Source organism: Mustela nivalis (genome assembly GCF_964662115.1).
Source record: "Mustela nivalis genome assembly, chromosome: 11".
Classification (NCBI taxonomy): Eukaryota; Metazoa; Chordata; class Mammalia; order Carnivora; family Mustelidae; genus Mustela; species Mustela nivalis.
Window position 1 is genome coordinate 33,290,825 of NC_139030.1, and position 16,330 is coordinate 33,307,154.

The 16,330-nt window shown below is 38.5% G+C and overlaps 1 protein-coding gene across 5 annotated transcripts in view; it reads left to right on the forward strand.

Moving 5' to 3' along the window:
* The window catches only part of EPC2 (enhancer of polycomb homolog 2), a 117,128-nt gene extending 112,737 nt beyond the window's left edge, over positions 1-4,391 (forward strand). For all 5 annotated transcript variants that reach the window (XM_082690906.1, XM_082690908.1, XM_082690905.1 and 2 more), the window contains 2 exons: positions 722-1,055; positions 2,481-4,391. In XM_082690906.1, the coding sequence (XP_082547032.1) occupies positions 722-1,055; positions 2,481-2,553 (407 nt within the window). In that variant the 3' untranslated portion in view covers positions 2,554-4,391. The remainder of the gene's footprint in view (positions 1-721; positions 1,056-2,480) is intronic.
* The last annotated feature ends 11,939 nt before the right edge of the window (positions 4,392-16,330 follow it).

The window sequence follows — 16,330 nt, forward strand, 5'->3', positions numbered from 1 at the left end:
CTTCTGTGTAACTTTTCCACCCTCCCTAGTTTTATCCATGTACTATCAGTTCCTTCATATGCAAGGAAACATATTGAGCTAATTGCTGACAATCACCATGGAATTAATCGATGCAGTGAAAAAAGGCAAAATATAATCCACGTTGATTTCTCAGTAAGCTTGAAAATTGGTTTACTATCCTACCAGCCCATAAACTGCTTTCTCTGTCTCCTCTTCTTGAAATACAGTAATACCCTGGATCCTTGTCTGCTTCTTACTACCCCTTGAGTCCTCAAAGACTTGCTGTTCTTATCAGCTTTCAACTACTACTCAGACCCTAGGCTTTTCCACTTGCTTTTAGATATACCCATGATCCTGATTGCCCCTTTCTTACTGATTTCTTCTTGCATGTGTAAATTCTGATGCAGTTCAAAACTATCATTTCCACATGCTTTCAACCTCCAGAGAGGACCTCTCTGGCCCAGTGTTTCCTACTTTCCAAATAGGGATGCAACAGAATACTTTGTAAAACCCTTTTATGCAGGCCAGTAGAAAGATCTGCCTTTGGGGTTGTAACAGGTAAATATGTTGTGATTAGGAGCTCGCTTTGAAGAGGTTATTATGTGGAAAATTAATATGGTATTTAATTAGTATGATGTTTGTACTTTTTATTAAACTCCTGATTTTTTGAGAGTTTAATGTCTCATGATACAAATTGAATGATTTTCTTTTCCTCCTTCAGGAACCTCTAAAACATTATACTCCACCAATATGGCTTTATCATCCAGCCCAGGGATTTCCGCTGTACAGCTTGTAAGGACAGTTGGCCACACCACTACAAACCACTTAATCCCAGCATTGTGCACAAGCAGTCCTCAAACACTTCCCATGAACAATTCCTGCCTGACAAATGCAGTGCACCTCAATAATGTCAGTGTTGTTTCTCCAGTCAATGTGCATATCAATACACGGACTTCAGCACCATCGCCAACAGCCTTAAAACTTGCCACAGTTGCTGCCAGTATGGACAGAGTGCCAAAGGTTACTCCTAGCAGTGCCATTAGCAGCATAGCAAGGTGTGTGTGTGTGTGTGTGTGTGTGTTTCCAGTACTATCTATCCTCTGCTGGCTATCCTGTAGGAAGAAAAAGACTTTTTTTTTTTTAACTGCCTAAGCAATAGTTGTTTATTGATTGACTTGCTTTTTTTTTTTTTTTTTTTTTTTTAAGATTTTATTTATTTGACAGAAATCACAAGTAGATGGAGAGGCAGGCAGAGAGAAGAGAGAGGGAAGCAGGCTCCCTACTGAGCAGAGAGCCCGATGTGGGACTCTATCCCAGGACCCTGAGATCATGACCTGAGCTGAAGGCAGCGGCTTAACCCACTGAGCCACCCAGGCGCCCGATTGACTTGCTTTTTAAACAGATACTGAGATCTGCTTAGTGTTGAGTTCTTTGACTTAGATTCTTTTGTTTGAGGTCACTAGGAAGATGCTTAAATGACAGTCATATAAAAGTATTAAAAACAAGGGGGAAAAACACATCAAATTAAAAACAATAAACCCCCAAGAAATACATCAAAAAATATTTTAGAAGCTTCAGTCTTCTGTTACTTTTTGGTAGCATAGACAGTTGGGAAGGTTAGAGGAGGTGTTATTGCTTCCATGTAAGAGCTTTTATTTTCAAATCAAGATTTGTGTTCCCTTCAGTATTACACATAAAGGGAAAGTAAGTTATTTTCTCTCTGTAATAAAATTGAGAATATTCGGGATGCCTGGGTGGCTCAGTTGGTTAAGCAGCTGCCTTCGGCTCAGGTCATGATCCCAGCGTCCTGGGATCCAGTCCCACACTGGGCTCCTTGCTTGGCGGGGAGCCTGCTTCTCCCTCTGCCTCTGCCTCTGCCTGCCACTCTGTCTGCCTGTGCTTGCTCTCGCTTCTCTCTCTATGACAAATAAATAGATAAAATCTTTAAAAAAAAAAATTGAGAATATTCTGAGATTAGCTAAATCTGTGATAATATATTTCAGGGTATGTTTTTATATTTCTCTCTGATACTAATACATGAGAGCAGTGCATCGAAACAATTGAGGTGCATGAATTAATAACTACATGACCTTAAACCTATAAAATTAAAGTATAATGTAAAGTAAGTAATACTGTGCTTCTAATGATTATTCTTTTTGAGCATTATATGCTTCATCTATTGTAAAAAACTTGGATGGTCCTGTGTTACATTTCATGAGTAGTTTGTCATTGGCTTCAACTAAAATACTATGTTAAATTACTGTGTTTCCTAAGTAAACAGTTAAAACCAAGTAATTACTAATTAATAGGATTTCTTAGCTGAAAAAAAACTTGCCCTCATTCCTGTATAGAAATGATAAAAATGGGAAATACTCTTGTGAAGTATGTGTTTAGTTGTAGTTACATAAAAAGTGTCTGTAAATCCTGCTAATGTATTCTAGAGAGCACTAATGTTTATTTTACTCTTGGCCTTTTTTTAGAGAGAACCATGAACCTGAGAGATTGGGCTTAAATGGAATAGCAGAGACAACAGTAGCTATGGAAGTGACATAACCTAAAACATGTGGCTTTTGACCTGTGCTGATGGTGTGCAGTCATTCATATTCCAGCTGAATGCAAAAGGCGACACACTCTGTGGATCACAGAGTGTAACAATGGACCTAAATGGACTACAGTATATCGGATATTAAATCGATATATGATGTATATTTTGTAAAATTGGGAAAATCACTACCTTGTAAAATAGTTTATTTGTATCATCAATATTATTTCTGTTACTTGAATAGTAGATATTCATCATCATGCTTTTGCACTTGAATTTGCAACTGAATGGATTTTAAAAAATAATTCTTTAATGGGATCATGAGCATGAAATGGGATCCTGCATCACTTGTTTTAACTATTTATTTTGCCATGTTTACATTTTGTATCTTGTAAAAATAAATCCAACTTTGTGTCTAAAAAGTTAAAGATTCATAGCTAGGAAATGAAATTCTTGTAATTTTTTTCTAAAGGAACTGTAAAGTTTTCACTTGGTTCATTTTGTTTCACAATTTGACTAGATGGACTTTTTGGTAAATACTAGTGGCATTTCACTGTCAAATATGAAGTTCAAGGCAAAATAGTATTTTCTATTACTGTGCAGGGGAAAGGGATGGATCGATACATGCAAATTTAATGTAGTAACTCACTTTTCCATATATTTTGAATGTATATTTCTATTTATAATACCAGTTTATAAAAATAATTACACAGGAAAAATGGACTAGGAAAAATTATGCATCTAGCACATTTAAACTGTGCAGATAAGAAAATTTTTCAAGGATTACATTTTATCTGAAGACTGCGTATTTTAACTGGCTTAAAAACTGTAACACACCACATAAAGGATATTTTACCAGGTATGTATTGCATCATATCATTGCAATAATTATTGGAAGTCTAGATATCGAGCCATCCCAGGTGTTGGGAGGGGGGGGAGGGTTGTGGCAAGATTGTCTTTTCAATTTTGGAGAGTTTTCCTGTGGCTACAAGGCAAGTAACGGGTTGGAAAAAGTCTGACTGTAAGCGTTGGACACCTTCATAGTGTAGTGTTTTAGTGACTTTTTTTATACGGTTCTTGTAAATTAGATACGTGTAGTGGTGTTTCAGAATGTTTGTTTATGCACTAGTTCAGACAACTTTCCCTGTTACTTGTTCTTGATAAGTGAAAACTGCAGGGAAATAAAAATACATATCAAAACATGGACATGCTGCATATGTGTTTATTTCACAATGTGCACACAATATAAGTGAAAACTTAAGGGAGATGATAGCACTTAACAGCACTTTTCATTTTCACAGTGCTTTCCAAGCATTAATGAAAAGAATTATAAGAAGCTCATCTGTGGGCACTATTGGGTTTCAGATAATCCAATATAAACTACCTTTGATATGAAAAGTTCTTAAAATATTTTACGGAATGTAAGCAATTTGCAGTATAACATTCATTGAACTCTCATAAATGAGCCTCATTTTATAAATAAAAGTTTAGAGTAGAATTATATTGCAAGGGGGTTTTGTCAAGTAAGTACTGGGAAATGTAAATATTTTTAATGAATATGATTAAAACCATTTCAAACTTACATAATTTTATACTTTACATTTTTTATATCTGCAGTCCTGAAAGTTGTAAATTGATATGTCAGTTGAATTAATGGGCCAAGATTTCTGCTGAGAGTGGTTTTTATTCAGGTCCTAAATGTGTAAAGCAATTTATGGTCAAAACCACAGAAAAAAATAAATTTAATTTCTTCATTGGTTGTGACCTGATAGGATCCATGCTCGTTTCTGCCATACTACCTCTGGAGTTACTCATTGCTGATGCTATAAAGGAAATAATTTTGATTTGATTTGTATTATGACTGTGTTCATTCTGCTTTTAGTTGGATGTATCTCCTTGCTATTAAGAACTTAACAACTTTAGTGCCAATTTTGGAGAAAGCTTTTTTTTCCATTTTACTAAGTAAAGCATGAAGTGAATTTGCCTTATGTGATATACATGTTATAAATAATTGAAGTAAAGCAAAAGAACTATCCATTTGTACAGTTTCTGGAAATGTGGCAAATCCAGAACTTATCAAAGACTGGTGACCAATTTATTTGTTCCTTTTGAAGTAAAATAGAAAAATAAGCCTTCCTTATTTTGGTGGTTGTAACTGTTTCACAGATGGCATTTCAGTTACTTGCACACACATTTTTCCAGTTCTTTTCAAAAACTTTTAAGTGACAAAATACTTAGTTTCACCTTATTAAAAAATTGTTTGTCTTTGCACTGGCCCTCCACTGGGTAATACCACCATACCTTGGAGAGTGGGTTTTTTGTTTTTGTTGGGATCAGTAGGTTGGTTGATTGGGTTTTTTGGGCTTTTTGTTTTTAAACAAAAGGATAACTCTCATGTCCTGGGGTATCTTATAATTTGATATAGATAGAAATATTTATATAAACTTATAAGATAATCATTATGATCAGTTATTTTGATGTGGCTGTAAGTATATTTGAAGATGTTTTACATACCTTTTTTTTTTTTTTCTTGGCAAAAGACCAAAGGAAAAATAAAATCTGGAGGACATTTACAAAATTACTTATATCACACACACACATTCTTTTTTAAAAATAGGGAGGTACAGTATTTCCACCTTCACTTAGTGTTTAGTGTTTATTACCAAGGTTGCTTTTTCTGTGGGAAGAAGAACAGTAAGGAAGACGAACATTTTAGAGACTTACCCCTAGTATATACTACTATATTTGAATGTAATGTTATATTTTGAACAGATTTTTTTGATCAATAATATACTTCTGACAGAAATGTCTCATTCCTTTACTAACTTGGCAAACTATTAAATTTCAAAAAGTTAAGTGTATTTCAAGAAATTTACTATTATGTAAGACGAGGCTTTTTTCATTAGTAATTGGAATATACTCATGTCTAACATCATGGAGCATGTAGTTTTCTCTTAGTGATTTTTTTTTTCATTTTGTTCTAACAATTATATAAGTTCCAGTAATATCCCCATTTTACAAATCAGGAAAGTGAAGCTTGGAGAAATCAAACAACTTGCCCTATGTCACATAACTGATAAGTTACTGAGCCAGGAATTAAATTTAGGTAGTCACCACACTTCCAACCACTGCTTCCCATCTTTAAAGTGGAAGTTCTCTTCAAGGAAGTACTTACTGTACTTCTCAGTCCACTTGACAGCATCTGTAGCAAGCAGAGCCTCAACCTTATTTAGAAAACAGCCTCCCTCAATCTTACACCACCAGGCAATCAATGTTTTGTTTTGTGTTTCCAAGACTGAGTGCATTAGATCCAACTTTGGCTTCTAGCCATCCACCAAGCAACCCCAAATCCGTTTATCCTCAGTCAGCCAGACTTAGCCAGTAAGTGCTTACAGCTCTCAATCAGCATGGGGCCTTGGGAGCTACATCTGGGCAAGGACTTGACTGAATTTTAGCCTCTTCTGGACCTTGGTTTCCCCATCTGAAAGATGAGCGAGTTCCTGGGACACCTGGGTGACTCAGTGGGTTAAGCCTCTGCCTTCGGCTCAGGTCATGATCTCAGGGTCCTGGGATTGAGCCCCGAATTGGGCTTCCTGCTCAACAGGGAGCCTGCTTCCCCCTCTCTGCCTGCCTTTCTGCCTACTTGTGGTCGCTCTCTCTGTCAAATAAAAATCTTTAAGACAAGCAAGTTCCCAAAATTCCAGAAAGGAGGCCACTAACGAATTGGTGAGGGATTAAGTATGGCCCATGTCCCATTGTTTTCTCCCCAAGGAGCTAAATGATATGGGAGTTAAGGCTGAGCATACAGTTACTCCAGAGCTGCTTTTTTTAAGTCATTAATGTCATCAAGGCAGACTAGCATATGGACAATTGTATTCCAAAAGGTAAAGTAGCTGAGTTTGTGTGGAACCAATAATTCTAGCTAGCTTCAGTGACTATGGGTCTCCTAAAGTCACAAGGAATTTATTATTTTTCAGAGGTGTCAGTGAAGAAAACAAGTTTTCAGTGAAGAAAACAAGACAGACCATAGTACAGTAGAATATCGGAATTTATCAGAACAGAATTTAGTGAGTGTGGTTTTAACCCTTTCTCTACCATTTAATTGGCAGGTGATTTTAATATCTTCATATCTCTGAACTTGGATCAGAAGATGAATGGGTAGAATTAGGTAATCCGTAACATCTCCACCACCTTTGATACTACAGGGATCAAATCTCCCACTTCCCCAGGTGGTTCCCTTACTTCCCAGAAAAATCACTGTCCCTGTTACTTTCACTATCAATTACTTTAGCATCAGTATTCAAAAGAATCAGTAACAAATCAGACCTCATATACCTTCCTACTATGCCTTTTCCATTCCCATTATCTGAAGGGGAACTGTTTAATTTCAAACGGGCTTTGAACTTTTTAGCTGTGGCTTACTACAAAGCTTAAAATTTAAACAGAGAAGAAGGAGGTTAACACTAAGCCACATATTTCTCCAGCAATTACTTACTTGGTACCAAATTTTAGGCTTGGACTTTTTCTAAGTGAGGTCTTCTGTGTCATACTAAGATTAAGAGTTCTACATGTACTTAAGTATTTGCGTACTTCAGATGTTATGTTCATGAACTCCCCCTTGTAATATCATTGTGTATTTGAACAAAACCCCTACTGGACTGGTTAACTGATTAGAATACTATTGCAAGTCAAGGTGACAAAATATCTCTGAACATTGACCCTTCCTCAGAGTGAACATCATCCTCAGGAAAGCCAACAATTCTGCAATTACCTTTATTGCTAGAACAAAAGAGATTGACTCCAATCACAAAAAGAAAATTATTCCACCTTCAGTATACAAACTCTTGATTTAGTCAACAGCATATTCTACAACAATCACATTTTCTTTTTGCTCATGTTGAAAACCTTTAACCATTGGTGCATAGATGAACAATGTGTTCTTCCTCTGCTCAGTGCCAGAGACACTGGAGGTCATGGCATGCACACACAGTTTCTGTCTTACTGATGCCTGTCTCATGTGCTGTTCTCACTGCCATAAGTAGCTTTTGGCCAGGGGCCACATGAGCCCAGAGTAGGGGTAACCAAGATGCAGGATCTCAGTTTTCAACATGGCATCTATGCGATCTGCTGAGGAATAAACTACTACAAACAAACCATATATTATATGTGAGTTAGGAGCAAACGAAAATGAAGGTGGAGCTGCTCTTTGTTCACATCAGGAAGCTCAAGTAGGGAAGAATCCACTTCTAAGCTCCCTCAGGTTGTACACAGAATTCACCTCCTTGTGGCTATAGAACTCATAGTGATTTGCTTCTTGGAAGGTAGCAATGGAAGAGTGTCTGCTATGTGAAGTCCCTGCTTCAGAGAAGACTAGACCTTCTTGACAGGCCCGTCTGATTAGCTCAGGCTCATGCATTAATCACATTTGTATAATTCTTTCACTTGCTCTGCTCTGTTAGAAGCAAGTCACAGGCTTTGCTCACACTCAAGAGGAGGGAATTACACAGAGATACTAGGAGAGGGGAATTACAGGGCCACCCACAGGCATACCCGTCCCACTGGTGTAATTGGATTAGCCCTGGCCCACTAATTCTCTCCCTGCCTTCCCCCATCTCAGTATCTTGGATTAACTTCAAAAGAACAACATATTTTTAATGAACATTTAAGGTACACTGTAGTGCAAACATTTTTCCATTTTATAAATCATAAATTGCACAGTTCTGGGTGTTAGGAGGGCAGGTCCAGTCTGGCCATAAGGTTGGCCATCATCAGCGTGAAAGCTTTGTGGAAACTGGAGTGGATGAGATCAGGTAGAAAAAGAGGAGGAATAGCAGAAGAGTGAACAGTCAAACCTCAGCCTCCATGTGGCCAGAGGAGTGAGGAGGGACAGAAGAGACAGGTAGCAATCAGGGAAGAGGAGCTGTGACCCAAGGGCTTTTAACTGCCTTCGGAAGAACCATGCAGAGATAGAGTGCAAGTGGGTAGATGTGAGTGTTGTGATTGGTAAAGAAATAAGAGGTGGTGAGAGTTCAGCAGGGGGGTGAAAAGTAATGACACGATGAGAAAGCCTGACTTCAAGTCCTTTCCAGCACTTCTAGCTATCACAAGCACTTCAGAGAGCTTTGAAAAGTACAGATGTGTGGGGGTCTCATCCCAGGCTGGTTGAATCAAGATTTCCAAAAGTGGGTTGGGATACCAGTATTTTTTGTTTTAGTTCTTTTGTCTGTTCATGTGATCAGTTCGTTGATTGGGGGTTTTTTGTTTGTAAGTTCAGTAGATGGTGTTTGTTGGTTGGAGGTAACGTTAGGAATGACCAGTCTGATCTTTCTGTTTACTAGTTATAATCATAAACAAGTAACTTTATTAAAAAGCTCAGAAGGGATTTTCTTAGTTATCAAATAAGGAGGGTTAAATAATTTCCCTAGTCCCATTAGTTCCAAAGAAATACAAAGAATGCCTCTCACTGAGCAAACTCCATATTCAGCCACTGCTCAATATGAAGCATTCCTTATAACAAAGACTGCTGTTCCCCTCTCTTTTAATGGTTTCAGATTGTATGCCTTAAAAAAATAATTCTGTCTTAGAGTTCTCAAATTAACATGGTGGTTATGTAAATTCTCTATAGCAATTGGTAAATATACCTCATACTTCCCCATTTCAAGAAATCTAAATTCTAATCTAACCACCTCCAGAACATTATCGTGCTCAGAGAAAATTACTCCCCGTAATGATCTAACAATCTCTTTTTAAACACTCTGTTCACTCCAGTGTTAACAGGTCTTCAGGCCCTCGAGACCTCGGCTGTCAGCAACCACTTTCCGACTGTATACTACTACTCTGGTATTTGACTACAAGAACAAAGTTACTGTCTTCAGGAAGCCGTTGAGGAGAATTTTGCTTGTGTAACATTACACAGCATTGGAGCTTCTCTTTCCCAGGACCTCTTTGCTTCTATGTACTACTTTCTGCCATGGATTTGAATACTATTTTTATCCCAGAGACTTTAAAATTTTAATCTTTATCACAGAACTCTGCTCTAACTTCCACTCTTTCACATCCAAGGCTCTGTTGACAGCAGCACTTCCAAATCTTACAGACCTGCCAAAACATGTCTTGCCTGCATACTTCCACATCAGCCTCCACCACCGACTTAGGCCATGTCCACACAGCCCAGGCTCTACCCTCTCAGCTATGGCACCGCCAGGCACCTAACCATTTTGATTCCTCCCTTTCCTTATCCCAGCCCTGTTCCAATCCATCCACAAGTCTTTTGACATGAGCTCCACAATGTGCATGGTTTTCATCCATTTTTCTCTTTGTTCAGATCGCCGCTCTCTTGTCCAGAGCACTGCCGTCTCCTGCAGGGTGGCAGTCTCATGACCCTTCTCCCCACTTCCATTCTTGCTCATTTCCAATCAGTTCACTCACAGCAAATGTGATCCTTTAAAAATCAGCCCTTTGTCTGTACTGTCATTGCAAATATCTTCTCTCATTCCGTGGCTTCCTCTTTGTTTTGTTGACTATTTCCTTTGCTATGCAGAAGCTTTTGATCTGATGAAGTCCCAGAAGTTCATTTTCGCTTTTGTTTCCTTTGCCTTTGGAGACATATCTTGAAAGAAGTTGCTATGGCCGATGTCGAAGAGGTTACTGCCTATGTTCTCCTCTAGGATTTTGATAGATTCCTGGCTCATGTTGAGGTCTTTTATCCATTTCGAGTTTATCTTTGTGTATGGTATAAGAGAATGGTCAAGTTTCATTCTTCTACACGTAGCTGTCCAGTTTTCCCAACACCATTTATTGAGGAGACTATCTTTTTCCTCTTCTGTATATTTTTTCCTGCTTTGTCGAAGATTAATTGACCATAGAGTTGAGGGTCCATATCTGGGCTCTCTACTCTGTTCCACCGGTCTATGTGACTGTTGTTGTGCCAGTACCATGCTGTCTTGGTGATCACAGCTTTGTACTAAAGTTTGAAATCAGGCAATGTGATGCCCCCAGTTTTGTTTGCTTTTCTTTTTCAACATTTCCTAGCAATTTGGGGTCTCTTCTGATTCCATACAAATTTTAGGATTGTTTGCTCCAACCAGCTCTTTGAAAAATGCCAGTGGAATTTTGATTGGAATGGCATTGAAAGTATAGATTGCTCTAGGCAGTATAGACATTTTAACAATGTTTATTCTTCCAATCCATGAGCATGGAATAGTCTTCCATCTTTTTGTGTCTTCTTCAATTTCTTTCATGAGTGTTCTGTAGTTCCTCGAGTACAGATCCTTTACCTCTTTGGTTAGGTTTATTCCCAGGTATCTTATGGTTCTTGGTGCTATTGATTCTCTAATTTCCCTTTCTGTATTTTGATTGTTAGTGTATAAGAAAGCAACTGATTTCTGTACATTGATTTTGTATCTTGCCACATTACTGAATTGCTGTATGAGTTCTAGTAGTTTGGGGGTAGAGTCTTTTGGGTTTTCCATATAAAGTATCCTATCATCTGCGAAGAGAGAGTCTGACTTCTTCATTGCCAATTTGAATACCTTTTATTTCTCTTTGTTGTCTGATTGCTGTTGCTAGGACTTCTAACACTATGTTGAACAAGAGTGGTGAGAGTGGGCATCCAACAGTACATTTAAAAGATTATCCACCATGACCAGGTGGGATTTATCCCTGGGTTGCAGGGGTGGTTCAACATTTGCAAACCAATCAGTGTAATAGAACAAATCAGTAAAAGAAGAGAGAAGAACCACATGGTCCTCTCAATTGATGCAGAAAAAGCATGTGGCAAGAAACAGCATCCCTTCCTGATGAAAACCCTTCAAAGTGTAGGGATAGAGGGAACATTCCTCAACGTCATAAAATCTATCTATGCAAAACCCACAGTGAATATCATCCTCAATGGGGAAAAGCTGACAGCCTTCCCTTTGAGATCGGAACTCGACAAGGAAGATCCTTTAAAAATCAGATGATCTCAGTTGTCTTCTAAAGCTTCCCATTGTTTCCCATTACGGTTTATCATGAGCACATCACAAAGGCACACGCAGGAGTTGTGTCTTTCCACAAGATCAGCTTTATTCAATCATAAAGCAAAGTGAAATCACAATGACAACACAGTTCAGGATTCCCCACTCAGTGACAATTCACCATGGGATTAAACTTGGCTTCTTCCACAGCCCATGGAGCAGGACAGAAGACAAGCCGCACAACAAACAACATAACAGAAGGGCGCAGAAAGTGAATGAACCAAACGTAAAGTCAGTCTGGGGGTGTGCAGTTGAGGGAAGGTTTCAGTCTGGCCCCAGGTCAGCTCTCTGTACTCACTGCTTCTGACGTTCAAGCAAGAAGGATCTCCGTTCTGTTCAGAGAGCTATCGGGCAGAACTTTCGGCGGCTGCCTTTTATAAGTCAGACATAGAGGGGTCATGTCCAAGGAGTCTGGCGGTATGCTGCCCAAATCCTTCCCTTCCCATTTCAAAGGGATTTAATCAGTTTTGGGTCTGTGCAGACCTCCTCTGGGTCTGCTTATTATCAGTTCTGGGGTGTGAGCATTGGTCCCAGTGAGATCTCCTAGCTGCAGTACCTTAACTGCTTAGGTCATTAGTTGACACAGGCCCCTGCTTGATAGGAGAGACTCCATTTTGCTCTCTACACAATTAAAATCCAATTATTTTAACTACCATAACTACCAAGATTCTAAGATCTTGTTCTGCCTTCTTCTCCTAACTCATCTCATATTACCACACTCCAGCCGCCACTGGTAGATCCAATCCTGACTTTAACAAATGATTTCCTGCCTCAGTGCCTTTGTATGAGGACACAACTGTCTAGAATACTCCTTTCTGCCTATTAGCTTCTTCTTATCTTTTAGGCTTAGAGGGTCCCCCTCCTCAGAGAGATGCCCTCTGGCCATCCTCTGGTGTTCTCTGTCGCAGTTCCTTATCTATGAATGATACAAAGGAAATATTTTTAATTGTATTATTTGTCTGCTTACTAGTCCCTTCCGCTGCCTCATGAGCCTCATGATGACAGGGACTTGCTCTCTGTTCAATCTCCTGTACTTGGCACAGAGCCTGGTACGTGGTAGTTGCTGAAATATTTGTTGAACAAATAAGTGAATGAATAACAATTAGTGCCATCAAACAGAATCGAGAGATTTCCTTCTTATTTTTTATTCTTTTTATGGCTATTTTAAACTGAAACACGGTGATCACTAAATATAGTTTCATTTATCTTGGACTTATTAGCCAAACAGACTTGAAGTCTAAAATAGTCTAATTATGCTTGAAATGCTTGACCTATGGTTTCTGAAACTGGTTTACTTTTCGAAGCATCCTTAGAGGGTTGCTGTCATCTTTTTTAATCTGTAGTCTAGCAGATGGTTGTAGGTGGGTAGTGGCAGAAAATAGGCTTTGATTTAAGATTCCCAAAAGCTATTTTTCTACTTGTATTTATACAGAATTAGCAGTTATGCTCAAGTATAAGAAAATCTGGGAACAGACGGGATAGCTGCTGGTTTCGTCATTGTATTTGTGAGCTAGAAATATTTCTTCATCAATGATTACTGTAAGACTCATATCTGGTTTTGTGACTAATCAATGTTTCCTTATGCATTATGCTTTCTGGGTATATTTTTATCAAAAAATCAGATTTCAACACGCTTACCAGGAAAGTAATGAATTATTAAAGCTTTCCACTTAAGCTATTTTGGAGGGAGGATGCTTGCTCACACCAAAGCCACACCAGATGTTCGCCCCAAAATGCAAATAACACTTGAACCCAACTGTTGATCTTTGACCCCCATTCTCCTCCAGAGGTGGCTAACCTTGGGCTTAATTTTTCACCTGTAAACCATTCTGTCTGGCTGCTTTAGAAAGTGCTGTTCTTCCCAACTTCCAATACCACAGATGAAATTTGTTTCTGTGTTCATCAATGATGAACAACCCTTGTTTCAAGGGCTTTACCTTTTTCCATTTTGTCTTAGGGAATATACTACAATAGATTTTTTTTATCCCTAAAAAGCCCTACTGATGATCTTGTCCAACTCTCTTATTTTACTGACAAAGAAACTGGGACCCAGACAGGTGAAGAAGCCTGCCCACAGCTAGGTGGTGCCCAATCTGGAACTGACCTGACAAGTTTTGGGAATTCCTAGTGTACTTTTGAACATTCATTACCAATAAATGCTTGTTTCAGTGGTTTTCAGCTCTTAGTTCTAAGTTTGTAAGTGTTAGATGGCTATGTTACTAATGAACATTTAAGTGGTTTGTCATATACATTATATAAGTTAGGGACCCTTAAAATGGCATGCTTTGGAGTTAGTATTTAAAATGTCCCTTTGCGGGGTGCCTGGGTGGCTCAGTGGGTTAAAGTCTCTGCCTTTGGCTCAGGTCATGATCCCAGGGTCCTGGGATCGAGCCCCACATCGGACTCTCTGCTCAGCAAAGAGCCTGCTTTCCCCCTCTCTCTCTGCCTGCCTCTCTGCCTACTTGTGATCTCTGTCTGTCAAATAAATAAATAAAATATTTTAAAAATAAATAAATAAAAATAAAATAAAATGTCCCTTTGCCTTTAAGGCAATACTTAAGAGTATTGCACTTAAGTAGACATTCATTAAATTATACAACTGTTGGGCTGCTTGGATGGCTCAAGCTATTAAGCATCTGCCTTCAGCTCAGGTCATAATATAGGGGTCTTTGAATGGAGCTCCTTGCTCAGTGTGAGTCTGCTTCTCCCTCTCCCTTTGCCCCTCCCCCCAACTCCTGTGCTCAAGCTCTCTCAAATAAATAAATATTTTAAATGATAAAATAAATTACACAACTTTTTTAAAATTGCAAGCCAACTTTTCAGAAGTTTTGCATATAGTCACTAATTTGGCCTAATTTCATTGGATTAAAGATAATTATTTGCATGTATTTAAATCAGATATATCTTTCAAACTAGGACCCTGTCCCTTCACCAGTTTTTCCATTGGGAAAAAAAAAAACAAACTGACAAAAATCCCAGGAGATCCATTTCAACACCCCTAAAAGAAACCCCTGAGCTATTAAGCATTTACTCATCCATTTCCTTCTCTCTCCGGCCCCTGGCAACCATCAGTCTGTTTTCTGTCTCTATGATTTTCCTATTCCTATTTTTTCTTTTGTTACCTGTGGCTTTTAGTGTTATCTAAAAATTCACTGCCAGATACAAGATCGTGAAGACTTACTCCTATGCATTTTTATAAGATTTTTTGGTTTTAAGCTCTTACACTTAGATCATTGACCCATTTTGAGTTGATTTTTATACAAGCTGTGAGTTCAGGGCCAGTCTTTACTCTTTTGTATGTGATATCCACTTGTCCCTGCCCCACCATCTGAAAAGACTCTTATTATTTCCCTGTTGAGTGGTCTTGGCATTCTTGTAGAAATTAACTGGCAATAGACTTATGGGATAATCTCTGCATTCTTAATTCTTTTTTTTTTTTTTTAAGATTTTATTTATTTATTTGACAGAGAGAGACACAGTGGAAGAGGGAACACAAGCAAGGGAGCAGCAGAGGGAGAGGGAGAAGCAGGATTCCTGGTGGGGCTCCATCCCAGGACCCTGGGATCATGACCGGAGCCAAAGGCCGACGTTTAACAACTGAGCCACCCAGGCAACCCTGCGTTCTCAATTCTATTCCACTGATCTGCCTATCTGTATATAGATATGTCCTTACGGGACTACCAGCATGTCATTACCATTGCTTTGCAATATGTTTTAAAATTAGGAAACAAGTTTTCCAAATTTCTTTTTCAAGACTGCTTTCTCTCTCTAGGGTCCTTATAATTCCATATGAATTTGAGAACTGGTGTTTCCAAATCTGGAAAAACACCGGTGGAATTTCTACAAGACCTACACTGAACCTGGAGATCGTTGTGGGTAGCATTACAACCTTAATAACATTTAGTTTTCCAGTCCAGGAACATGGATTGTCTTTCCATTTATTTAGGTGTTTAATTTCTTTCACACTGTTTTATAGTTTTCAGTATTCAAGTCTTTCACTTTCTTGGTTAAATTTATTCCTAGGTATGTTATTCTTTAGGATGTTGTGAAAAGAGGAATTCTCTTAATTTACTTTATGCGTTGTTCATTGCTGGTAAATAGAACTACAGCTGATTTTGCATGTTGATTTTGGATCCCGCAACTTTGCTCAATATATTTATTAGCTCTAGTAATCATTTTTGTAGATTCTTTCAGATTTTCTACATTTAGGATCATGTCTTCAGTGAACAGAGAGAATTTTACCTTTCTCTCCAATTAAGATGCCTTGTATTCCTTCTCCTTACCTAATTACTCTGGCTGGAATCTTCAGTGCAATGCTGAATAACAGTGGTGAAAGTGGGCATCCTTGTCTTGTTCCTGATCTTAAAGGGAAAGCTTTCAGACTTTCAGCACTGAGTGTGGTGTTAGCTGTAGGTGTTTCATAAATGCCCTTTATGATATTGATGAAGTTCCCTCTTACTCCTAGTTTTCCAAGTGTTTCTATCGTGAAAATGTGTTGGCTTTTGTCAAATGTCTTTACTATGTCAATTGAGATGATCATATGTTGGGGTTTTTTTTTTCTGTAATTCTAGTAATGTGTATTATGTTGATTGATTTTCCTTTTTTAAATAGTTTATTCATGTGTGAGAGAGAGAGAGAGCATGCATAAGAGAGCACAAGCAAGTTGCCCGTCGAGCAGGGACTCAATTCCAGGACCCATGAGATCATGACCCAGCTGAAGTCAGCCACTTAATCTACTGAGCCACCCAGGAACCGCTAGGTGGGTCTTCTTTTC